Below are 26743 nucleotides of genomic sequence, written 5' to 3'. Positions count from 1 at the left end.
ACTTTGTAAATTAAAATCAAATAATTTTTAATATTCAAATTTTATCCTTAGCTGCAACACTTTAAGCAAAATATTTTCTTGTTATGTACTTTACCAGATGTAATAAGTTGTCCTGAACTTTTTCAAGTGTAATAACTTGTCCTGTAATTTTCCAGATTTATAATCTTAAGAATATTATACCTCCTGCTCGCATTTTTCCATGAAATCCATGTTTTTTCCGGGCTATGCTATTATGCTAATTAATAGTGTGTCAAATGTGTCAATTAGCGTTGTCGTTGATAATTTTTCTCTTGTCTCATGACGTCAGTGACATATATTAAAATTTCCCTTATAAAACTATATTCATAAAAAGTATAGAACTATATTATCACCCTCAAATTTGAGAAATAAACACTCGTAACTCTGTTCTTTTAAAACTCCATTGCATGAGATTGATACCAAGAAATTCCTTGAATTGAGCTCTATCATTTAAGCTTAATTAAAATATAGTTTGTTTTTAAAATAAAAAAAGTTAATTATGCTAAATCCAATTTTTGCCTGATATTTACTTTCATGATATTTTACCTCACTTTTTGTGATACAAAATTTTGTTGCATGGGACCAAAACTATGAAATAATTCATGCTTTCTTCTATCATTGAAGCTAAGATGAATATATTTTGCTTTTAAAATAAATAGAAATTATTTAGATCTAAATTTGAGTGGTGGCGTTACTTAATCTCCTATAACGTTGCTACAAATTTTGATACAACGTTTTCTCTACTGGATCAAATCTCAATTTTTTAGGCCAAAATGTAGCTAGGAACCAGTCCTCTTCAAAAATGTTAACAGCTTTCATTTTGGTTAAGAACTGAGTTAGCGACAAGCTGTGAAAGATGCTGCATGTGAGTAAATTACGGCCTTAAGAACATTATTCAACTACTACTGTATTTAAATGATACACACATACACATATTTACATACACACACACATATTTAGAGAAAAAAAGAAAAAGACAAGTGAACAAGCAAGTGTATTAATTTGAGGCTCGGGAAAAACGAAAAGTCTTTTACGTTTCGAACCTACGCTCTTCAACAGAAAGGAATAAGAGGAAATAAATAGAAAAAGAATGAAAAAATACATGCTGAGTTCAGTGGTCCAATAGATATATATGCATACATGTATGTGTGTGTGTGTGTGTGTATGTGTGTGTGTATGTGTGTGTGTGTATGTATATATATATATATATATATATATATATAGATAGATAGATAGATAGATAGATAGATAGATAGATAGATAGATATAGATATATAGATATATGCACATAAACATCCATACGCATGCTCGTTCCTACGTATGTAAGCATCGTACATACACACGCACACATGCGCACGCACACATTCGCACACACACACACACACACACACACACACACACACTCACATATACTGTTGACCCCTTGTGGGCAATAAAATAATCTCACATATACTGAGCAGCATTTCGTCCGACTTTAAGTTCTGAGTTCAAATTGCGCCGAGGTCGACTTAGTCATTCATCTCTTTGGGATCTATAAGATAAGTACCAGCTGAATACTGGGGTCGATGTAATCGACTTACTCACTCTCCAGAAATTGCTGGCCTTGTGTCAAAATTCGAAACCAATATATTATATGAATACGCTATAAACTACGTGGTCATATTCTGTTCTAGTATACCTATATTCATGCATATACATACATATACATATAAATGTATACATACACACACGCGCACACACATACATACATACATACATACATACATACATACATACATACATGCATATATAAATAATAAGGTCGGGTTGTTAACAGTTTTTCAATCGAAAAACAAAAATATATTTTTCTACTCTAGGCACAAGGTCCGAAAATTTGGAGGAGGGGGAGGGGCCAGTCGATTAGATCGACCTCAGTACGCAACTGGTACTAATTTATCGACGCCGGAAGGATGAAAGGCAAAGTCGACCTCGGCGGAATTTGAACTCAGAACGTAAAGACAGACGAAATACCGCAAAGCATTTCGCCCGGCGTGCTAACGACTCTGCCAGCTCGCCGCCTTGAAAGGTAAAAAAAAAGGGCGCTAGTCAGCACCGGTATTGCTAGAAATAAGAGTCAAATCAACTCATAGCTCTTACCATTAAGAGCATTAATGTAAATGCGAAACCACTGGTGATCTGGCTATGCCCGGGGCTGAGGGAGCTTGCCTTCATTAGGATAGCGCGTCTCATCATTATGAGTTATTTGGTTCTCATTTCTAGCAATACTGGTCCTGACTAGTGTCCTTAGTCACTTTAGTGACATATATACATACATACAGACATATATATATATATATATATATATATATATATATATATATATATATATATATATATATATATATATATATAATATAATATAATATAATATAATATAATATAATATAATATAGGATAAATTCTTTATAAGAATTTATCAAGTAGTCAGCGTGAAAAAAACCTCATAATGAAAAAATAACGAAACATTTCGTAATGAAAAAAATTCATCGTTTCTTCATAGATATATTTAATTATATATAAAGGGCATTAACTGTGTATTAATGCCTCACGCTATCGAGGGACTAAATAAGTAAAAAAAAACTGCCAAAATAAGCAACATATTTACCGAAAGCGAGGGAATGCAGCTTTTCAAAATGTATCTCTTAAAAACATTTAACTCAACGGTAGACCACTGGTTTCTCAATCAAATACAGAAAAAACTGTGAAGTAACCTGTATTCTTTTGTTCATCAGTACACGTACTATATATATATATATATAGTAAATCCCCCCACCAAAAAAAAAAACGAAGAACAAACACAAAAAAACAATGTGGAGACGTTTCGACAAAAGCTCTTCTTCAGAAACAGAGGAAAGTCCAATAGAAAAGGAAGACGACGAGGGTTCCAGTTGATCCGATCGAGTCAACGTGCAAGTGGCTGAGCACTCCACAGACACGTGTGCCCTTAACGAAGTTCTTGGGGAGATTCAGCGTGACACAGGGTGTGACAAGGCTGGCCCTTTGAATTACAGGTACAACAGAACCAGGAAGACATACTGAGAGAAAGTGCAATGAAAGAGTACAGCAGAGTTCGCCACCGGCCCCTGCCGGAGCATCGTGGGGCTTTAGGTACTTTCACTCAATAAATACTCGCAACGCCGGGTCTGGGAATCGAAACCGCGATCCTCGCCCCTAACCACTGGGTCATTGCGCCTCCACACACACACACAGACACACACATGTATGTCGTACAGATAGTTTCGGGAAAATATGTATCAGAGCTTTTAATCCTTGGTGAAAATTTTACGATTGAAAGACTGAATTAGTTTTCTTCCTTTTTATTCTTTCAGATGGCAGCAAACTTTATTCCATTTTGAACACAGTATTCAGTCTGTTTGGGATGTTTGGTATCAGCGCCTCGTATTGTGTCATATGGTTATATGCCCCAGAAATCTACCCAACTAACCTGAGGTAATTGTTGATTTATTTATTATGAATGACAGATTGCGACGAATTCTCTGAATCGTTTGAGTGATGGGGAAAATGCTTTGCAGGAAATTATTGCTGCTTTTTATGCTAAGATCAAATCTTGCCGAGATCACCTTTGCTTTTCGTCCCTCTGGTGTCCATAAAATTAAGTACCATTCACGTATTATTCCCCTTTCCTTCCCAAACTGCTGATCTTCTGACTCGATTAAAAGCAATTATTTTTCCGGCTCTTTTCGTTCTTAGTTCTAAAAAATATCTTTAGATTGGCTGCATTGCCTTCCGCTTTCATGTGCTTACGTAACCAATCTTGTGCTTACGCAACCACTCTTGTGCTTACGTAACCACTCTCGCAGTTACGCAACCGAGGTTTGACCTTGACCGCTCCAGTTTTCATTCTTGTGTTTCAGAGTAAATATGGCTGTTCTGCTGACGCAGTATGCACCGAGGAAGAACAGAAATCCGTGATCCGATTTCTCTAGTCTGAAAGTATGTTAGGGGCTCAAATTCATCGGAGGTTTTCAGAACAGTACGGGGACAGCGACACGTTTAAATATGCCTGGACAAGCAAGAAGCGCGAAGAGGGAGCAGGACCTCCATCAATCTCTACCACTGACGTGAAGATTCAACAAGTTCAAGAGATGCTTTTGGCGAGCCAACGAGTGACCATTGATGAGGTGGCATGTTCTCTGCAAATTGGTTATGGTTTTGCATACGAAATAATCCACGACAGGCTTCAATTTCGTAAAGTCTGTGCGAGATGGGTGCCGAGAGAGCTTTCAGGAGCGCATAAGCGTATGAAAATCTGTCAAAGCTTACTCGACCGCTACAACCGTGAAGAAGACGAAGGTTTTTTGGAGCGAAGAGTCAATATTTAACCTTCCACAGAAAAATTGATGCTAACTGTTCTTGGGGATGCGAAATGACCTGTACTGGAACATTACCTGGAAAAGGGGTTTATAGTCACTAGTGTAGGTTACAGTCACATGCTGGTCAACAAACGCCGAGGTCTGTTGTTAAAGTAAGTGTTATTGTTGCATAACAATGCATGGCCACATACGGCCGCTCACACCATTGAAAGCGTTGAAAAATTGGGTTTCGAATTACAGGAATACTAGATATCACCCCTTCGGGCTATCTCTTTGGACCGGTCAAGCACCTTTTTTGAGGTCGTCGGTTTGTTACAGACGAATTAGCGCAAGAAACGCAACGAGGTGAAAACCTTCTCCGATAGAATAAGCAAAATTGGGTCCCGCTGGAAGAAGCGTTTCGTAAAACAAGGAGACTATGTCGAAAAATGATGTAATTGTTTAAACCTTTCCTTTTTGTTTTAATGAACTACAGAAACAAGAGTGTGTATAATTTAATACCGAGTACACACACACACGAGAATAATAATGAGAATAATTATGTTATGGAACGTCTCTTATTACTGACGCCCTAACACAATAACATATTCATTAGCATAAAGAGAAAGATCTGTTAACGTGCCTGTTTTAATTTGCTTATATTGTATAAAAAATAAACTAAAATTATTAATTGACCTTGAAGATGGTCAATTAGAAATGAAACCTGTAGCATGATTTCTCTGACTATTTATGACAGTCTATTTTAAGAATATACAAAAACATTCTTTGAAAACATGTAAGAACATCTCGTAAATTGTTATCTTTCAGTTACGATCTGATTCGTGTATGTATACGTGCGTGTGTAGGTATATATGCAGGCATAAGTGTATGTATGTATGTAGGCATGCATGTATGTATGTCTCTTCTGTTTTTTAATTATTATAAATCTTCCACTGAGGAGCGAGCCAGTTTCCAACAAAGATACAAGGCTCCATCTCTGGGATGTAGTTAACACATACAAATTCACATTTGGAACTTGAGAAAAGTCTTGCATATTTTTATGTATGTATGTATGTATGTATGTATGTATGCATGTATGCATGTATGTATGTATGTATGTATGTATGTATGTTTGCGTGCATGTATGCATACGTATATTGCTGCGCATTGAAATGAATTTTGCAGTCGAAAATGTTAAAACTGTTGTTTTTTTTTAATTTTCAGAAATATTGGTTTAGGATTTCTCACTTTGTCAGGAAGTATGGGAAACATGATTTCCCCATATTCTCGTCTACTTGTGAGTAATAGAGTTTTATTTTTGTTTTTTAAATAATTTATTTTACCCACCATTATTTTGACACCAACATAAACAGCGAAGGCTTAGTACTCGTTCAAATACTAACAACTACAAAATACATTTACTACTATGCTCTAGACTAGTTCTTCTTTGAATATTGACCCATGGCAGGATGCTGTAATACATAAATATTAATAAAAATCTACTCACGGTAAGGATAAATTCAAATACCTAGCATTTGTGGAAACTTCAAAATGCTCTACCTCAAAACATGAATGAACAGACATGGTACTTTGTGAGACATTTCCTGGCTTTTGAATTATTATTATTATTATTATTATTATTATTATTATTATTATTATTATTATTACTATTATTATTATTATTATCATTATTGCCTTTGCACAGTTTCTAACGCTGGAGATGTACTACGGTGTCAGCTGTTCACTACCAGTGAACTATGATAACAACCCTTATTTTTCGAGTATCTTCCGGAGTATTCGAGCGGTTCCAAGCAGTGCTGTTTTCTTCAAGTGCTCCACCCTCATTGCAGCCCCTATTTATTCCATGTACTTCTCAAGATTTTTACTCACTGTTCCCTGGGCTCCGACAATTATTCGTACTACTACCACCTTTTTCATCGACCACAAACTGCTTAATCTCCTCCTCCTCCTCCTTATTATTATTATTATCATTATTATTATTGTGGAGGCGCAATGGCCCAGTGGTTAGGGCAGCGGACTCACGGTCATAGGATCGCGGTTTCGATTCCCAGACCGGGTGTTGTGAGTGTTTATTACGTGAAAATACCAAAACCTCCACGAGGCTCCTGTAGGAGCTGGTGGCGAACCCTACTGTACTCTTTCACCACAACTTTTTCTCACTCTGTCTTCCTGTTTCTGTTTTACCTGTATTTCAAAGGGGCCAGCCTTGTCACGCCCTGTGTCACGCTGAATCTCCCCAAGAACTTCGTTAAGAGTACACGTGTCTGTGGAGTGCTCAGCCACTTGCACGCTAATTTCACGAGCAGGCTGTTCCGTTAATCGGATCAACTGGAACCCTAGACGTCGTAACCGACGGACTGCCACTGTGAATGTACTTTTGTTTATCTTCTTAATTAAAAAAAAGTTTTTATTAGACATTGATGCTAATTACATTTTTACTTTTCAGATGACGTACATAGCATGGTTACCTGGAACAATATTTAGTTTTGGGTGCCTCGGGTGTCTTACACTTTTATATTTTATGCCGGAAAGTCAAAGTATGCAAATGCCAATGACAATGGACGACGTCAGAGAACAATTAAGGAAGCAGAAGAAATCCAGAAGAAAACAGAGTTTACCTATTAATGAAACTAATCCTGCAACAAAAGATGTGTAGTTTATGAACGATTTTTTTCTATTAGCTTCAGAAATAAACGATATATAATCAATTAAACACAAAACAAAACCGTTTCTTTTTTTCAAGAAGATTTTTACATCTGGACCGTTATATGTATATATATATATATATATATATATATATATATATATATATATAAATTAAACAATAGGGTAAAAAAAATTGGATATTAATTAATATCCATTTAATACCAGGGAACAAGCACATTAAAAGAATCAGGGTGATTCAGAAAAAAATATCTGAGGTCTCAAATGATTATTGTATATGTATCTATAAATATATATAGAGAGGAGGCCACTAGGTGGACTGTTAATGTGCTAGAAGATCACATGTCATGTGTCTAGTAAGACCAAAGTAGACACATGTGATCTTCTAGCACATTAGCAGTTCACCTAGTGGCTTCCCTTATATATATTTTTATAGATACACACACACACACACACACACACATATATATATATATATATGTATGTATCTATGTATATATATATATATATATATATATATATATATATATATATATATATATATATATATATATAGTCACAGTTAGGATATCTAAACCTCTTACAGGGATATTTATCCAATATATACTGGTTTAATATATTAAATTTTGAAGAAAAAATTCTTCAATGAATATATTATATAAAATATCGTAAAATATCAAACATTTTTATCAAGTTGGAAAACAAAGAGATCTAATGGATGCAAATTAATTTATTAATTAACCAGCATATTCACCAACAGCTGTTTCATTAGTGAATATGTCGATTAATTAGTAAATTAATATATATGATGATTAATTAATAAATTAATTTGTGTCCATTAGATCTGTTTTTTAACTCTCTCTGTGTGTGTGTGTGTGTGTGTGTGTGTGTGTGTGTGTGTGTGTGTGTGTGTGTGTGTGTGTGTGTGTATAACAGTCACAATTGAAATCAATGAAAGAAATTTGGGTAATCTAAGAATTAAGGAAGCTATCCTCATAGACAGACTAGGGCCCCAAATTACCAACAGGCCTCAGCTTGGCAGTCAATATATTATTTAGCTACATCTGGATGTATGTCAGTTCTCTTTTGATGACATGCTCATGTATTATTTATAAAAATAAAAAGGAAACTGCATGGAAGGAGCTTCGTGAGACCAGTGCAGAGACGCTTCTGGAGGGAACAAAAAGATTTTTAAAAACCTTGGAAAAAAAACCTATATCAGACTATGGATGATTAAATTACAACAGTTATAGTCCATTGTTGTTATTACAACAGTTATTATAGTCCATTATTGTGCCATTCAAGACATTATAATATATATATATATAACTATTACACCTATGTATATATATATATATATATATATATATATATATATATATATATATATATATATATATATATATATATATATATATATATATATATATAATTATGATAATAACGTTAAATCTCTAAACGAGGTATAAACAGTAACTGCACGACAACGTGAAGTATATTTGCCACTTAAATGCAGCTAAACCCGAAGGGTGGATGTTACTGTTGCTTTTAGCCCCAGGAGAACATCTCCAGCTGGCTATTGGCAATAGCTAGTGTCAATAGCCAGCTGGAGGAGATGTTCTCCTGGGGCTAAAAGCAACAGTAACATCCACCCTTAGGGTTTAGCCGCATTTAAGTGGCAAATATAATTCATGTTATGATAATAATATTAGGGATAAAAATCCAAATTTACAGGTAAAAACTGAATTTTATTTTCATGGATGAGTTCAGGAATTGTGGTTCTTTTCTCTAAATTATATATATATATATATATATATATATATATATATATATATATATATATATATATATAACTATTTCACCTATGATGATCAACATTCAGTCTTTAAGGCAGCCCGGATTTTACGTTTTGTGATTAATATCACTTTTGCACGTATTAGGCGGTGGTCAGTCCAACACTCAGCCCCACGAAGAACACGAACACACTGCTCATCTCGTCTGTCACGCACCCTAACAAGGATGTAATCCAGAATATGCCATTCTTTAGATGCAGGGGGCATCCATGTAGTTTTAAACTTATTCTTTTGTTGAAACGTGATATTGGTAACACACAGACGCAGCTCCTCGCATATCTGCAGCAGAAGCATACCATTACTATTACACTTTCCCACCCCATGCTTTCCAATTACAGTCAATGTGTTAAAATCCCTACACACTCTAGCATTAAAGTCACCCAGTACGATGACTTTGTCTGCCCTAGGGATGTTTCTTATAATGCCCTTCAAAGCATGGTAGAAAGAAACTTTTTTCGTCATCAGTAGAGCACATAGTTGAAGCATACACACTCACCAAGGTCACATAATTGTCTTTAACCAAAATAATTTTCATGGACATAAGACGCTCGACTGGGAATTTTTCCAACTTGTCCACAAGAGTAGTCTTAACAGCAAATGCCACTCCATCATCTCCTCTAAACTCTTCATTCCTCCCTTTCCAAAAGAATGTATATTTTCCACAAGATTCTGTAAGATGACCATTTCCAGCTAATCTCGTCTCAGATAAAGCAACGTTATCAAGATCATAGCGTCGAAGCTCCTTCGCAACAAGAGCAGTCCTTCGTTCAGGATATTCTGAGGACTCGCGGTCAAGCAGCGTCCGTACATTCCAACAGCTAATATTCAATATTTCATTTGGTTCTATCACAGTAGCACGACTGTGATGCTCTGGAGTGCCTGCCGAGTCAGACTCTTTCATCTGATGTGGTTCCAGAGTCCTTACTGCCATTTATTTTCATATTGTTTTGGTACGTCATTGATTATTTGCTTTTTAAAGCTACAGCCAGCCATTCAGTTGAGACTCACAACATTATCAACAATCATCAATTACATTATTTACATTTGACGGATATATGTCATCATCTTGTTTGTTGTTAATACAACGTTTCGGTTGATGTACCATCCAGCCTTCATCAGGTGTCTTGGGTAAATTTCAAACCTGGGTTCTCATTTCTAAGGTATTTTTCGATGTTATTATCATTATTATTATCATTATTATTATTATTATTATTATTATTATTCAGATCACTGCCTGGAATCGAACTCGGAATCTTGGGGTTAGTAGCCCGCGCTCTTAAACACTACGCCAAATTTTCTCAAGAAACCTGATGAAGACTGGAGGGTATATCAGCCGAAACGGTGTGTTAACAACAAACAAGATGAGGACAAATATCCGTCTAATGTAAATAATATAAATAATGTACATAATTCCTCATCTCTTAAATGTAGAACTGAATCATCAATTAGTTAATCAATTAATCAATCAATCAATCAATCAATCAATGTTGTTATCCTGCAATGCCTGTGCAAGAAGATTTTTTTAAAGTGAGGAAAGGCTGTGCACTGAGTCAATCCCACTCACTAAGCAACAGTAGCCATAACCCGAAAAGAAGAACAATTCAACATCATCGGTAACCACTGAGCCGCAGGTTTTATGTCGGAGTTATCCCAGTTGCCTGAGTTGTCTTCTCCTAGAAGGATGCCCTAACAAGGGCTAGGGGTCCTTCACTCCCAATGGTTTAACCGCGCGATCGGGTATTCAGTCCGATTATGTCCCCGCGCAAAATATAGGTATAAGCTAGATAAAATAGATATAAGGGAAAAAAAACGTACGATATATAAAAAATATTGATATACAAAATATACATAGAATATACGATATGGAGTATATAAAAATATATATATAAAAAATATATATGATGAGCAAACTATAATATACAATATATAAAATTAGTGAGAAAAAGGGAGATATACAGTAAATATATAATTACACATATATTGGATGGCCGTTGACTCTCAAGAGTTCCTCCGCCCTTTGACGGGTTTTGTTTTCCAACCTGCAGGGTCTCCAATAAACACCCTCCTCACCAAGCAAGCCTGGTGGCGTTGCCGGTTTAGTCGCCAACGGCCCGACCATGCAACAGGTTGTACTGGGTTACATGTTACCAGTAGCACTCGAAAGTGATCCGACATACATACATACATACATACATACATACATACATACACACACATATTACTTTTTTTATATAGTCAAAGATTTCGAAGTGTAAGCATCACTGAAACACGCCTTCCTCCAACCTCCACACACACACAACACACACGTGTGTGAAAGGAAAGTAGGATGGTCGTGTGACAGAATGGTGTATCTGTGTCCTTGTGTGAAATTGGGGAAGTCAGTTATCCTCGTCAACCTGCCAACACCGTACTCCAAGCCAACGCCACAATCACCAAAATAACCCCCAAAATAAAGCAAATTAAAGCAAAAAAATCTTAATTAATGCTAAATCCCAAATAGAAGGATATGATCTGAGATATAATACTTGAAGTCACATTTTCTTCAAATTACTTACCACAACCTTTTATTATTGTTATTATTATTATTATTATTATTATTATTATTATTATTATTATTATTGTTCAGTAGTTTTATTTTTATAACGTGCTTTCACTTCACCACCGAGCGCAGCTCTGTGTGCCTTGAGTATGTGCTGTGGTTTGCTGTGATGCTCTTATGGTTACTGTATTGAAAGTGTTTTGCGTAGGATGTGTGCAGTGCCCAGTAGTGCAATTTTCTGTATGTTATATATATTTGTAAGTCCTGGTGTTTTTGTTATGTATTTGCCTGAATATTTTTTTATTATACCTAAGGCACCTACTATGATAGGAATTGTTTCTGTTTTTAGATTCCACATTTGAGTTACCTCTATTTCCAGGTCTTAGTATTTTGAAAGTTTTTCCATTTCTTTTAGGGAAACGTTGTTATTATTATTATTATTATTATTATTATTATTATTATTATTATTATTATTATTATTATTATTATTATTATTATTATTGTTATTATTATCATTATTATATGGCGGTGAGCTGGCAGAATCATTAGCACGTTGGACGAAAAGATTAGCAGTATTTCGCCCGTCGCTACGTTCTGAGTTCAAATTCCGCCGAGGTCAACTTTGCCTTTCATCCTATCGGGATCGATAAAAGGAGTACCAGTTGAACACTGGGGTCGATATAATCGACACATCTCCACCTCCCACAAGCTGTCCCTGTGGCAAAAATTAGAAATAACTATTATTTTTATTATTATTAGTGATTTCACATAATATATTTGAAGTTCTTTGTTATAGTCTTATTCACGTTCTTTAGAAATAATGAATGACATTAAATATGGAAATAGACATCTTTCAACTAGGTTTCTCGGTGACGTCACCTTTATGCCCTTTCAAGGCTTATTTACATATACTTATTGTATAATCCTATTTCATTTCACGTTTTTGTGCATGTGCTCGTGTGTGGTATGTGCGTGTGCGTATGCGGTGTGTGTGTGTGTGTGTGTGTGTGTGTGTGTGTGTGTGTGTGTGTGCTGGTGTGTGTGTGTGTGTGTGTGTGTGTGTGTGTGTGTTAGTGATAGTACACTTGAAAAATGCTTGGCTCCACTAAAACGTAATTTAATATTCCGAAATAGAGTGTCCTCCGTTCCTTTCCCGCCTCTTTCCCCTCCTTCCCTTCCTCTTCCTTCTCCTCCTCTCCTCCCACCTCTGCAAGTGGGTTTTCGGGTTCTGGAATGTTGCCAGATGTTCACTGCACTCTACCAACCAGAAAATGTGGTTAGTAGGACGTTAACTAACGCATATTAGATTGGGTTAGCAGAAGATATAAAAAACAGTGGCTAAGACCGATTCTCGATGCCGACAAATATCGCCAGAGAAGTTTTCTTTGGGGTAAATTAATTTAGGAGGTTATGGACAACTTCCAAAAGTCCTTGGTCTGGCAGGAATACAGGTTAATATTGTATGTTCACAACAAAATCTATGGTCACTCAAGTGCTATCAGCTGAACCTTTCCGAGAAGTTCGCAGCTCAAGAAATCCATCATGCATGCATTCGTTCATTGATCATGCATTGCTATTTTGCAGACGTGTGTCGAACAGTGACTGTCACGTGCATGACAAATATCACCATCATTCAAGTCTAGGACGAAGATCAACCTACCGCTTTTCTTTGGCATGGAAATTTGGTTAGTCTTCGTCATTCAAGTAGTGAAGAATGTTTTGTGGTGAACGTAGTGGAAACACATTGAGAACCAGGGTTTTACATCGTAGACAAGCCCTAATCGACCACAAGTGTAACGTGAGGATGGAAAGGTAGGATGTTTTATAAAAAGAACTAAAGACAGCATGATTTAGGAGGTTAATTATGCTTATTCTAATCATACGACCATAAAAAAAGGGATAGAAATATTGGAGGGGGGTCACTTTTGACTGATGGTACTCTGTAATCCAAGCCTTTATGTGGGGTTCCTCAAATCAGCCTGGATGGTTTTCTCTCAGTGCTACGTTTTTGTTGATGATATTTTATTGTTATATATTGTTTATCTTGATTTCGCCTTCCATCTTTGTATTCGATCTTAACAGTAATGTTTTGTAGTTCATTCTTATATCGCCCCCATCGTTAATCGATTGGCAGAATAGCTAGAATATTCAACAAATGCCTTTTGGTATATATTCCCCACTTCACATTCTGAGTTCAAATCACACCAAAATAGTCTTTGACTAATCGTAATAACTGGAAAGCCCATCTCGAACGGCTTAATCGAGTATCTCAAGGATTACATCGTTGCAGGAGACGGAGAAGCAGGATTTACATACACTTATGTTTCTGGATTTCTTATGAAAAAGAGGGCTTAATAAACCAAATATTCGGCCCCGAAGAACAAAACGAAGATAATTATCTTTAAAATCTTATCTAATAACATACACTTGTATTTTCTAAACACACGCACGCACGCACATGCGTAAGCACATTAGTGCATATGTGCATATATGCACATTAGTGCATATGTACGTATGTGCACATTAGTGCATATGTACGTAATGAATCCAGGTTTCTGCAAAAGATACGGTTTGGCATGTTGGGAATGGGTTTCTACAGAGCAGAGTAACCATGCCTTGTGCGCTCACGTGTATGTATTTCAAAGCACACACGCACACACATACATATGTAGACAGTCATAGATACATGATATATAAAAATACACACACGTATCTGATCCCTTAGTCGGTTATTATAACCGCTAACTCTGTTTAACATTTAACTGTTTCTTATGAAAATTGGTATTTTGAAAGTCTCCTTAATATTTTAATAGTGAGGTCACTTTTCGTCAAGGTCACTTTTCGTCAAGGTCACTTTTCGTCAAGTATGGTCAAAGAACTGTAAAAAGAACTTCATGGTATCTATGCTCTTTATGGAACTTTGCCATCACAAATCGGCATTTGCTTACTTTATAACTGTTGACTTCTGAAAATGCTTTTCCCAGCTGACAACTGGCTTGAATATGTTTTGAGTTTCGGAAATATGGCCAGTTGTGAGAGAAGAGAATGTAAAAACAGCCCCAAATCACATAATTTGTGAAGAAAGCTTACCTTTCTTCCTTACTTTAGCATGAAACTTGGTGACAAGACAAAGCTTGGGCACCCTATATAGTGTGCGAAACATGTTTTGAAACACTGAGACAATGACTGCTTCAAATACTTAAGCAGAAAGTTTCCTGTTTTGTCTTGTGAGAAAATTAAGGTTGGTACGTTTGATGGGCCACATAATTGGTGACTATTTCAGGACTATTTTTGCAGACCATGTCTGGCGATGGAACAGAAGCATGGAATGCTTTTACTGCAGTTGTGTCTGGTTTCCTGGGAAAAAGGAAGCCATCAAATTATGAAAATCTTGTGCAGATCCTGTGAACCAGTTTTCGTGCTCTGAGTGCAAATGTGCATTGCTTTCTCAGTCATCTGGACTACTTGTTTGAAAATCATAAGGCGATAAGTGATGAGCAAGGAGAAAGATTTCACCAAGATATCGAGGACACGGAGACGAGGTATCAAGGCAGATGGAACACCAGCATGACGCTGTCTACTGCTGACCACTGCAAAGAGACTGACATGATGCAATTTATTCACAAAGGTGCAGGAGTGGCTGTGTATTAAGTAGCTTCCTTCCCAACCACATGGTTCCGGGTTCAGTCCCACTGTGTGGCACCTTGGGCAAGTGTCTTCTTCTATAGTCTCGGGCTGACCAAAGCTTTGTGAGTGGATTTGGTAGACGGAAACTGAAAGAAGCCCGTCGTATATATATATGTGTGTGTGTTTGTGTTTGTGTGTGGGGGTGTGCGTGCGTTCGCGTGTGTGTGTGTTTGTGTGCCTCTGTTTGTCTCCCCACCATCGCTTGACAACCGATGCTGGTGTATTTAGCGGTTCGACAAAAGAGACCGATAGATTAAAAACTAGGCTTACAAAGAACAAGTCCTGGAGTCGATTTGTTCGACTAAAGGCGGTGCTCCAGCATGGCCGCAATCAAATGACTGAAACAAGTAAAAGAATAAAAGAATACAGCCGCAGAGAGAAGGTTCCTTCCTTGAGAAGCTCCAATTCCGGTTTGACAGAAATATCTCTTCTCAGATGTGCGATTACAGATTTGTGCAACGTATCTGTAAAACAATAAAGAGTGCTATTTATTTTGTGTTATACTCTTATTTCAGTATTGCATTTAATGGCATCTATGGCTGTCTACATACGTATGTGTGTGCGTGAGCGCTTTTAAATACATACACGTGTGCCCACAAGGCGTGGTTACTCTGCTCCGTAGAAACCCGTTCTCAAAACGCCAAACCATATCTTTTGCAGAAACCTGTATTCATTACTGTTGTCCAATTCCACGCGTGGGCGTATGTATGTGTAGGAGTGCATATGCGTACATATGCATTAATGTGCTTACGCATGTGCATGTATGTGTGACTTCATATGCGTATATATGTATGTATATCCGTTTGTGTATATGTAAGTGTGCATATATACATATAAAAGAAAGAAGGGAAAAGAAAAGAAGAGCTGGTTTTATATATTCTATTTGCTTCATGTTATATATGTGTGTATTTATATGTGTAAATGTATATATGAGTATGTATGTATGTACATACGTATGCATGTGTGTGCATATATATATATATATATATATATATATATATATATATATATCTTTCTCTTTCCTTTCTCCCCCCCCCCCTCGTTCTTCCTCTGTACTACTACGTATCTCGCCTTACCCCTCTTGTTCTTCCTCTGTTACTACTACGTATCTCCTTTTTCCCCCTCGTATTTCCTCTCTTTCTCTTTTCCTCTCGTTGCTCACCTATTCTTCTACTTCCTCCCTCTCTTTCTCCCTCTACCACTCTCTCTCTTCCCTTTACACCGGCATGGTCATATGCTTCCGGTCAATAATCCTTTCCTTCCTTGGCTTTCGCCAAGCAACGCACGCCACCACTTTGTCTCTCTCGGTTCCGTGCCTCATCGCGTTCATACACACAATTTTTCTCGTCTGGCCGTAAAGCCTTTTCTGTTTGTTTTCCTGTCTTGTTTTTTGTCCGCCACTACATTCCTCCATGGCTAGATTTAATTTGCGTATACAAATTTAATCTGCGATCCATGGGACGAGCCGTTTTAACGATGCGTCCTGCCCGAAGCTCGTCGAAACGCCGGTGTTAAAACGTGGGTAGCTGATGAAGTAGAATGTTCTCTATGTGGCTCGTGTGTTCTCGTCTACGTTTGTTTGCAATGTCCTGTACCCAGATATGCACCTATACATACAGGTGGATGTCGGTATGCACATACCTGTACGTATATATGCATATACTAATTTACTATTTGTTTATATATATATATATATATATATAGTTTTAGGGAAAAGAACCAAGGTTCATGAACTCATCGATGAAAATCCAGTCACATATAGAAAAATTAATAAGTAAAAGCACAATAAATAAGCGTAATATAATACAAAGTAAAAATCATAAAATAATGATGATAATAATAACAATAATAATAATAATAATAATTTTGTCCAACACCTGTATGTGCTTGTATGTGTGTGTGTGTTTTTATATATGTATGTATGTGTGTATGTGTGTATGTGTACACGCATCTGCATATATATGAGTATCCATGTATATATATATATATATATATATATATGCATGCAAATCAATACGTCTAATTCATGTTTACTTTCTCGTGCATATGCACCAGATTAAAAGTCGCACTCAGCTTGGATTGTCAAGCTAACTCCTGCGGAGGACTAATTGGCACCCTGCCTTATCAGAGATAAATAGCATAAATAGTATACACTTTTACTCTCTTACTTGTTTCAGACATATGACTGTGGCCATGCTGGAGCACCGCCTTTAACCGAACTAATCGACCTCAGGACTTATTCTTTGTAAACCTAGTACTTATCCTATCGAACTCTTTTGCCAAACCACTAAGTTACGGGGACGTAAACACACCAACATCAGTCGTCAAGCGATGGTGACGGACAAATACAGACACACAAATACATACATACGTATATATATATATATATATATATATATATATATATATATATATATATATACACGACGGGCTTCTTTCAGTTTCCGTCTACCAAATCTACAAATCACAAGGCTTTGGTCGGCCCGAGGCTATAGCAGAAGACACTTGCTGAAGGTGCCACATAGTGGGACTGAACACAGGACCATGTGGTTAGGAACCAAGCTTCTAACTACACAGTCATGTCCCGGTGATGTTTGATCAGAGGTTAAGGACGGATGAGAATTAATTCTGTAACGCAATCATTCTATTGTTCCAATTCCAAGTTGAATTCCAACTGTTGGCCAGTTTGTTCGAAAATTCTTATCCCGACGTAAAATTAACGAAGCGAATGTCATTTATCTCCCCTTTGATCTCTGACGTCATCTGACAAACGCCAACAAAGATGACGTGAATCAGCCAAGCTTTACTTGCTAGAAGTAGGAACACAAATGTTTTTAAATCAGATCCTATAACTGGATGTTCAAGAACCAAATGGCGGGCAGATTTTCAATCCCGGGACCATTCTGATTCCAAAAAGGTATAATATGTCCATGTAGAGCAAATGTAGGCTGAGATACAGGAGTTCCAGCAGACAAATTTTCGCTGTTATTATAACAGATGTACGAATTTTGTGGGATTTGTTTTGGTACGTGTATGTGCGTATGCGTGTGTGTATATGTGAGTATGTGTATGTGTGTGTGATGTCACGCTCAATATCCTTTTTTGTTGTATTTCTTTTTCCCTCTGTGTTTCTTATTTATTTATGTATTTGCTTATTGAACGACATAACGCGTAAAATTTTGAATTTTTTGAATTATCCACGTGACATTATTATCATTCGTTCTAGAATATTCCATAAGGAAATATATTTATTTATTTAACAGCTATATAAACAACTATATAAATTTATCAACAGCTATATAAACACACAGACCTTCAACCTGAAATGGTGTGATAAGTGACAATGAACGAAACTCTCGGAACATGACTCACTCTGATACTTCTGCTAAACGTTAATATATATATATATATATATATATATATATATATATATATATATATATATATATATATATATATATATATATATATATATATATATATATATATATATATATATATATATATATATATATATATATATATATATTATATATATATATATATATATATATATATATATATATATATATATATATATATATATATATATATCACAGGCGTAGGAGTGGCTGTGTGGTAAGTAGCTTGCTTACCAACCACATGGTCCCGGGTTCAGTCCCATTGCGTGGTATCTTGGGCAAGTGTCTTCTACTATAGCCTCGGGCCGACCAAAGCCTTGTGAGTGGATTTGGTAGACGGAGACTGAAAGAAGCCTGTCGTACATATGTATATATATATATATGTATGTGTGTATGTGTTTGTATGTATGTGTTTGTATGTCTGTGTTTGTCCCCCCAACATCGCTTGACAACAGATGCTGGTGTGTTTATGTCCCCGTAACTTAGCGGTTCAGCAAAAGAGACCGATAGAATAAGTACTAGGCTTCCAAAGAATAAGTCCTGGGGTCGATTTGCTCGACTAAAGGCGGTGCTCCAGCATGGCCACAGTCAAAAGACTGAAACAAGTAAAAGAGCAAAAGAGTAAGAGAATATAGATAGATAGATAGATAGATAGATAGATACACACACACACATAATTAAGATTCAGTTGAATTATGTATTTAAATTGAGGCACCAAGCCAGTTCGGTATAGTCCGCACAGCTCGTGTGTGTGTGTATGTGTGTGTGTGTGTGTGTGTGTGTGTGTGTGTGAATATGTATGCACGTATGTATTTATGTATGTGTGTGTATATATGTATGTATGTATGTATGTAGGTAGGTAGGTAGGTAGGTAGGTAGGCACATGTCTATGTACACGCACGCACACACAAACACAAACACACGCACACACACGCACATTATTCCTTTCTTTAGTTACCGTCTTGTACACTTTTGGCTTCAATGGTGAATGGTTGGGGTGAATGCGTTTGTATCTTTAGGTATGTATTTGCGTGTGGGATTGCGCTATGGACCGTAGAAAGGGTCTTTTTCTATGTAGTGTTGTAGTGCGACCAATCCTCTACCATGCTCTATCTGTTTCTGACTTAATTTTAGCCACCCCCTCAAACGTAGCCGATTGGTACATTACAACTACATTACAATGATAACAATATAACTTATAGAGAGAGGAATCATAAACTATCAGAACCAGAATGGTGGAGTGTAGCTGTGATACACGTCGAAAAATACAAACGCATTGAAGCTAACACAAAGTTCAACGACGATTATATTTGCAGCAGTATCGACTTCATCCACGGCATTGTCATCACCAGATCAGTATCATCGTCATCACCGTCGTCCTCGTCGTCTTTGTCATCTTCGTTGACATTATCAACATTTCCAAAGAAGTAATAATTAGTGTTACAGTTAAACAGCGGACAAAATGATCGACGTCGATTCTCTACTGGTCAGTTTGAAACCAAAAGGTTTCTTCCAGGTCACCCAATATCTGGTCACAGACGTTTCCATGATTCCTTTTGCTATTGCATTGCTGAAGATTGTATTTATCGGTAGGTGTTAAAAAATATTTATCTTTTCTTTTGTAGATTTTAGATATACCCCACCGTTTTGGTGGAAGGGCCATGGTCTTGTATCCGCTGAAAGAGGCCTTTTCTTGTTATCATCTAGTCAGGCGTGAGTAATGCCTTCTACAGGGGTCATTAGTCTTTCCTTTTACTCATGTCCCCTTTTACAGGGCCTTCAGGACTGGTTTTGTGGAAGGGATGCTGAGGCCAATCTAACATTGGCGGAAAGGCCATGATTTTGTATCCACTCAGTGGAGTTTTATTATATTTTTTGTGGAAGGTGAAGTGCTGGCAGAATCGGTAACAAGTCGGACAATATACTTAATGGCATTTCTTCCTATTCTTCATATTCTGGGTTGAAATTCATCCAAGGTTGACTTTACCTCTTATCCTTTAAAGGTCGATAAAATAAAGTACGACTCCAGGACTAGGCTTGTAATCGTCTTTCGCTCTCCCCTCAAAATTGTTAGCCTTGTACAAAAATTAGAAAGAATTAGGAATCTTTTGGTCTGGAAGAAAGGCAATGTCCATGTCACGTGACTCTTTTACAGGGCCTCTGGGAGTGACAGGAGGAAAGTATCCTCAAACGAGAAACGTGAGTCCGATGCTTGCAAGATGCAGTGTAGGCCATGGTTGGATTTGAACTCGAGATGCAGCGTTTTATGATAAACGCATAAAACTTAAATTTCAGTTAATATTCTTTTCTACTTTGGGCAGAAGGCCCTAAATTTTGGGGGAGGGGGGGCCAGTCAATTAGATCGGCCCCAGTGCTCAATTTGTACTCAATTTATCGACCCCGAAAGGATGAAAGGCAAAGGCGTATTCGGAGCTAGGACGAGTTACTTCTGCCGTAGCTTCTCAATCAGTGGTTCAAACTACGTCTTAGTCTATTTGAAAGCCTGAAATGAATTTGAACCTTACACATTATAGAGAAGTTGTAAAAAGATGTATTCTTGTTAGCCGGTGTGTCCAGTATACTCTTACTAGCCTATACAACATATTCTCAGGCTGGATTTTCAACAGGGCAACTTTGCTTTCTGCGGACCCATTCTATGTTGTTCTATGTACAGGCGGAATATTTACTGACACCACTTATAAAAAATCTTTAAGCACTGTGTTTCTTGGACTTTGTGCTTGAACATCATTCTTTCATTATTAGGCCGATTTATCCTTATATTAACCGCAGTCGTTCTCTATGTCTTCTCATTTTATTGAACCATTGACATTCCGTGATTTCTGAAACCTTTTCAGCCAGTAACTATGAAAAAGGTCTGGTGGCCCTACTGTTTTCCACTTTTCTAGAGGTTTTAGTTGATTTGTCAGGGGAATGCTGTAAGCAGCAGAAGTGAGCTAGAAAATTAAAAATTAGTGTGCATGCAGAGCAGAGTTCATAGTCAATCTGTGCCAAGCGGCTTCACTCTGCATGCTTTAGCTTTGTTACTATGGCAACAGTCCGGATACTTATTGATCAGACCACTATATCTTGGTGTATAAGACGCGCTTTTCCTATTTTCAGAGTATCAAAAATTATTCTGTATCTAATGCAGTTATTTGTGGAGGTCACATTATCTAATTATATAACCTTCATTAGCAAACAACTCACGCCTAATATATGTCTTACATTATTAAATGGCTCTGCTGTCTTTAAAAACCAATTCTTAATTATCTAAATGAGTCATCTAGAAAGATGAACGGTTACGAGTAGATGACAACAAAATCATAGCGGTGGTGAGTCATCCTGGTGTTCGATCGCTGTAGCACAAAGGATCACAGCTAGAAATACGAAGTTTACATCGAATATGATCTGAAAGAGGATAAAGTGAAATGCAGAACTACCATATCGTAGTTTAGCTCTGGTAAATTTATGGTTTCATGCATTATTCCATTATAATGTCACGGTAATATATTTACATGCATAGAAGCATATATTTCTGTCCCACAAAACCACTTTAAAAATATCTTTCAGTAAGAGTATAACAAAATTTATTTTATCCACAAAATATATTTATAAAATAGGGTGCGTCTTATGCGAGAATGCTGGCAGATACGGAGTATATATAATCATATGTGTGTGTGAGTGTATGTGTGTATGTGTGCGCGCGTGTGTATGTATGTATGTATGTATGTATGTATGTATGTATTATGTATGAGTGTGTGTATGTATGTACGCTTTTGTACACTAATGTAAATCCGTGTATTGATTTGTGTTCCTTTACACCAAGAAGGTAAACCTTAGCTATTACAGTATAAGACTAAATAAATTCTTGAGATCGATATGATCAACTGAAACCGTCAAAAGTGGTGCTCCAGCATGTCCGTGATTCAATCACTGAATTCAGTAAAAGAATAAATGCGTAAAATACTATTAAAATGCTTTGTTATTGTTTCAGGTTCAATTCCCACTTCCAGATGTGCTAATTTGAACATATCTCAGTTATACGACTATGGCTACGAAAGCAATGACACTCACGACGTAGTGTACGGAAAATGTCATATAAGAATAATCAGTCGGAGCAGTAAGAGTTCGAACCGCACATTAACATGTATAAACGGATATGCTTACGATGAAGGAAAACATCAATCTTTTGTATCGGAGGTAAGCAATTTAAACATCATTACTTAGAACGTTTTTTTTTTTAACTCTTTGAATGCGGAAATCCTCTCAAAATGTTTATTACCCGTAACTGCGGAAAGCGGGTTTACCCACGGCTTTGAAAAAATCCTCTCCGTATACTGCGAGAAGTAGAGACACTCCTGGTGACGCTTTTTATAAAGGTCAATTTCTCGGATTTTTCTCAATTTTATTTCACCTAATTCTTCAAATATCTCTTTACAGATCAAGAATTAAATACTTTCAGTGGTGGATATGAAAACCACACGTACAAGAAGATACTGATAAAGTGTTGCAGACGTGGGAAATATAATTTCTATTATCGTACAATACGACTCGTATATGTATGTATAGTCTTCAACTATAGCCCCGGGCCGACCAAAGGCCGATGAGTGAATCTGGTAGACAGACTGTAAAAGCCAGTTGTGTGTGTGTGTGTGTATCTTTGTGTTTGTGCTTGTCCCCTACAACACCGCTTGAAGGTGTTGGTTTGTTTACGTCCCCGTAATCTACCGGTTCGGTGTAAGGATTCCACAGAATTCGTACCATGCTTAGGGCGGTTCGTTCGACGAAAGCTCTTCAAGGCGATGCTGTAGCATGGCCACGGTCCAATGACTGAAAGAAGCAAAATGAAACAAAAGACAACATATGCAATCATTCATTTTTGCTGCCATATTTTGTTGAAATACTTTGTCTGCTGTTTTCTTGTTTCTATTTTTGAATTTATTCTGCAGGAATTTTGATCCAAAACTGTGTGTTGAAAGCAATATTATCATATTTTGGAAGAACCCCATTATTAAATGTATAAACACATTCACCGGCTTCTGTATGTCTATAATCTCTTTTCTGGAGGTGCAATGGCCCAGTGGTTAGGACAGCGGACTCGCGGTCGGAGGATCGCGGTTTCAATTCCCAGACCGGGCGTTGTGTGTGTTTATTGAGCGCAAACACCTAAAGCTCCACGAGGCTCCGGCAGGAGGTGGCGGCGACCCCTGATGTACTCTTTCGCCCCAACTTTTTCTCACTCTTTCTTCCTGTTGCATGAGTAATGCTGCGATGGACTGGCGTCCCGTCCAGCTGGGAGGAACACATACGCCATTGAAACCAGGAACCGGGTCCATGAGCCTGGCTAGGCTTTAAAAGGGCGAATAGATAGATAGATAATCCCTTTTATGTTTGAAAGTTCTTGTCCCGTTATCTCTGTAGCCTATAAATTTTTTCGAGTAGTATCAGTTTTTTCTATACTAATGGCCCAGTGGTTAGAGTGTCGGGGTCACAACCATGACGTAGTAAGTTCGATTCCCGGACCGGGCTGTAGGTTGTGTTCTTGAGTAAGTCATTTTATTTCACGTTACTCCAGTTCATACAGGTGTAGAAATGAGTTGCGACGTCACCGGTGCCAAACTTTGCCTTTCCCTTGGATAACATCAGTGGCATAGAAAGAGAAAGTTGGTATGCATGGGCAACTGCTGGATTTCCAGGCGCAACCTTGCCCGGACTTGGGCCTCGGAAGGTAACTTTGTAGGTGCAATTTCATGGTCAGTCATGGGATTTTTCTATGGATGTAATACAACACAAAAGATCAGCCGAAAAAAATATATAAAAAAAATCTATATCCATAGAAAAGCTACAGAGATGAGAGGAAGTCTTGGGTGTGGGAGGAGTGAGAGAAACAATTATCGACAAACAGCAACTGAGATGCGAGAAAAACAATTAGAAGGAAAGTAATAAAAGTAGATGAAAGCTTTTCCTTTAATAATATAAATCTTACCAAAATATAACATCTATCCATCCATTTTCGCCTCTTACTATTCCTGGGAAGATAGTGGGGCTAAAATACTCAGCCACCTTTTCCATAGGGGTCCTATCAGAAGCAACTGCCATTATAATTTCTTGCTAGATTCTCAAGCGTAACCAACTGAAAATATGGATATTATTTAACCGTTTCGTTTTTGGTCGACCCCAAGGTCTCCTACTGGGTGTCTTGGATCAAAGAATCTTTCTTGTGAGCCTTTTCTGTGACATTCTAACCCAGTGGTTCCCAAATTTTTTCCTGCTGCCCAGGCCACATTTCTAGCATCGCACACCTAACTTACCACCACAAACATAGATCATTTTCTGATGCAAATTCAAAGCAACTGTATTTCACAAATAAAACGTAACCTACTTAACCCACTATTTTGTTGTTTTTACATCAATCGCCCTCTTTTGGCTACCTCGTTATGGCCCCGCTTTTCTTCAGCGCCTCCTTGGAACTTTCCACCGCCCCCAGGGGTGTGGTGGTATCGCCCACTTTGGAAACCACTGTTCTAACCATATGTCTATTGAACCTCTTAATGCAAAGAAACCTCTCGACTTAGAAACACTCCTTCAACTCCGAGTCATGTACTCTGTCGAGTAACATTACTCCTGGAACCCCTCGCAGGAACCCCATTTCTGTTGTTTTGTATTCACGATCGTACTCGTTCAGTCTTTACCCAAAATATAACAAAATATGAAAAATACTCTCCACCACCAAAAAAAGAAAAAAGAAAAGACATTTCTCTACATTGTAAAGCATAACAATTTTGCACTTTATTGATTTTGTTGTTTTTGTTCATTTTCAGTGGGATCTCGTATGCGACAAAGCCGGATTATCTGAGCTCACTCAAACATTATACTCAGTTGGTGGCTTGGTTGGAGCGCTTACTCTGCCTCACTTTTCTGATACAAAAGGAAGGAAGCCAGTATTAGTCATCAACAATATCTTACTTTTTATCTTCTCCATGTCATCGAGCTTTTCTCCGAATTACTATGTCTTCGTAGTTTTTCGTGTGTTGGAAGGAATCTGTGTGCAGGTAAGGTCTCAGATACTCACACACACACACACGCACACATACATATATACATGTATCGATATATATATATATATATATATATATATATATATATATATATATATATATATATACATATCGTCGCTAAATCATAAATCCGAAAAAGAAGCACACTCTAAGTTATAGAGCAGTATAGAATAATGATAGATACGTCCGGTCTATGGAATTACTTTGCGTTTCACGTCCATAAAGCGTTTAGCTTTACAGCGTATCATCAGACCCCAAAACCTATTGGCACATGGCCTCTGTGGCAAGTAACCTCTCTAGACAATGGAGGAGAGAAGGACTTCGTTATTCTGTCAACAACATGGGGTTTGTCTCCTTTTAGCTGTTATTCATAATCGATTCTATTATCGTGTGTGTTCCAGGATGTCAGCTGAGATTTCCTCAAGTGCAAATAGGGACCAAAGACTTCTAATCTGGAGTGAAGGATGCTTCTAGGGTCGAGGGAGTCATTTAATATCCTCGCCCGTCCGGCTGTGCACAGTTTATAATGCTTGGTCCCGTTTATGTAAGGGCCTGAATTATTTTCTACGATTCTCCATGATATTACGGGTGGAATTCCTTCGTCCTTCAGCCGCCATACATGGAACTCCATGCGTAATATAATGGAGAATCCTAGAAAATCCAGGCCCCTACATACATACACATACACACATGCATACATACATGCATACATACACATACACACATATACACACATGCATAGATGCATGCATAAATACACACATATATATACACATACTTGCACATAAGTATATACATGCATGCATACATACATGCATACATACATACATGCATACATGCATACATACATACATGCATACATACATACATACATGCATACATACATACATACACTATATAGCGTAGTGGAAATCGGTTGACCAGTAGATGTCAACATAATGAAAACACCTATGCTGAACTATTGAGAAATTTGCAATTATTCTACCGATATGACAAGTTCAGGTCTATACCTGTAATCATTCGGGCCCTGGGATATGTAACACACTGCCTAAATACCAATCTTGGGAAATTGGGCTTCTGAAAATCAAAAAGGAGAAGGCTAATTAGAAGGTTACACATTGAAGCCATCGATAGTACGGGAAAAATCAGT

General features: G+C 37.3%; 2 protein-coding genes across 4 annotated transcripts in view; both read left to right on the top strand.

Moving 5' to 3' along the window:
• Window positions 1-7116, top strand: part of LOC106867567 (organic cation transporter protein) — a 64609-nt gene extending 57493 nt beyond the window's left edge. The window contains exons 8-10 of one of the 2 annotated variants that reach the window (XM_089360419.1): window positions 3387-3507; window positions 5595-5667; window positions 6838-7116. In XM_089360419.1, coding sequence (XP_089216545.1) covers window positions 3387-3507; window positions 5595-5667; window positions 6838-7047 — 404 coding nt within the window. In that variant the 3' untranslated portion in view covers window positions 7048-7116. Of the gene's footprint in view, window positions 1-785; window positions 869-3386; window positions 3508-5594; window positions 5668-6837 lie in introns of those variants that run through there. The other variant, XM_089360420.1, reaches the window with a different exon arrangement.
• Window positions 7117-17892: 10776 nt separating this feature from the next.
• LOC106867566 (solute carrier family 22 member 7) overlaps window positions 17893-26743 on the top strand; it is a 30510-nt gene continuing 21659 nt past the window's right edge. The window contains exons 1-4 of one of the 2 annotated variants that reach the window (XM_089360416.1): window positions 17893-18051; window positions 19852-20124; window positions 22530-22735; window positions 25357-25587. In XM_089360416.1, coding sequence (XP_089216542.1) covers window positions 19998-20124; window positions 22530-22735; window positions 25357-25587 — 564 coding nt within the window. In that variant the 5' untranslated portion in view covers window positions 17893-18051; window positions 19852-19997. Of the gene's footprint in view, window positions 18052-19669; window positions 20125-22529; window positions 22736-25356; window positions 25588-26743 lie in introns of both variants that reach the window. The other variant, XM_089360415.1, reaches the window with a different exon arrangement.

The sequence above is a fragment of the Octopus bimaculoides genome, chromosome 11 (assembly GCF_046866305.1).
Source record: "Octopus bimaculoides isolate indiv1 chromosome 11, ASM4686630v1, whole genome shotgun sequence".
Taxonomy (NCBI): Eukaryota; Metazoa; Mollusca; class Cephalopoda; order Octopoda; family Octopodidae; genus Octopus; species Octopus bimaculoides.
Note: the sequence above shows the minus strand (reverse complement) of the source record. Positions and strands in the feature narration are given on the sequence as shown.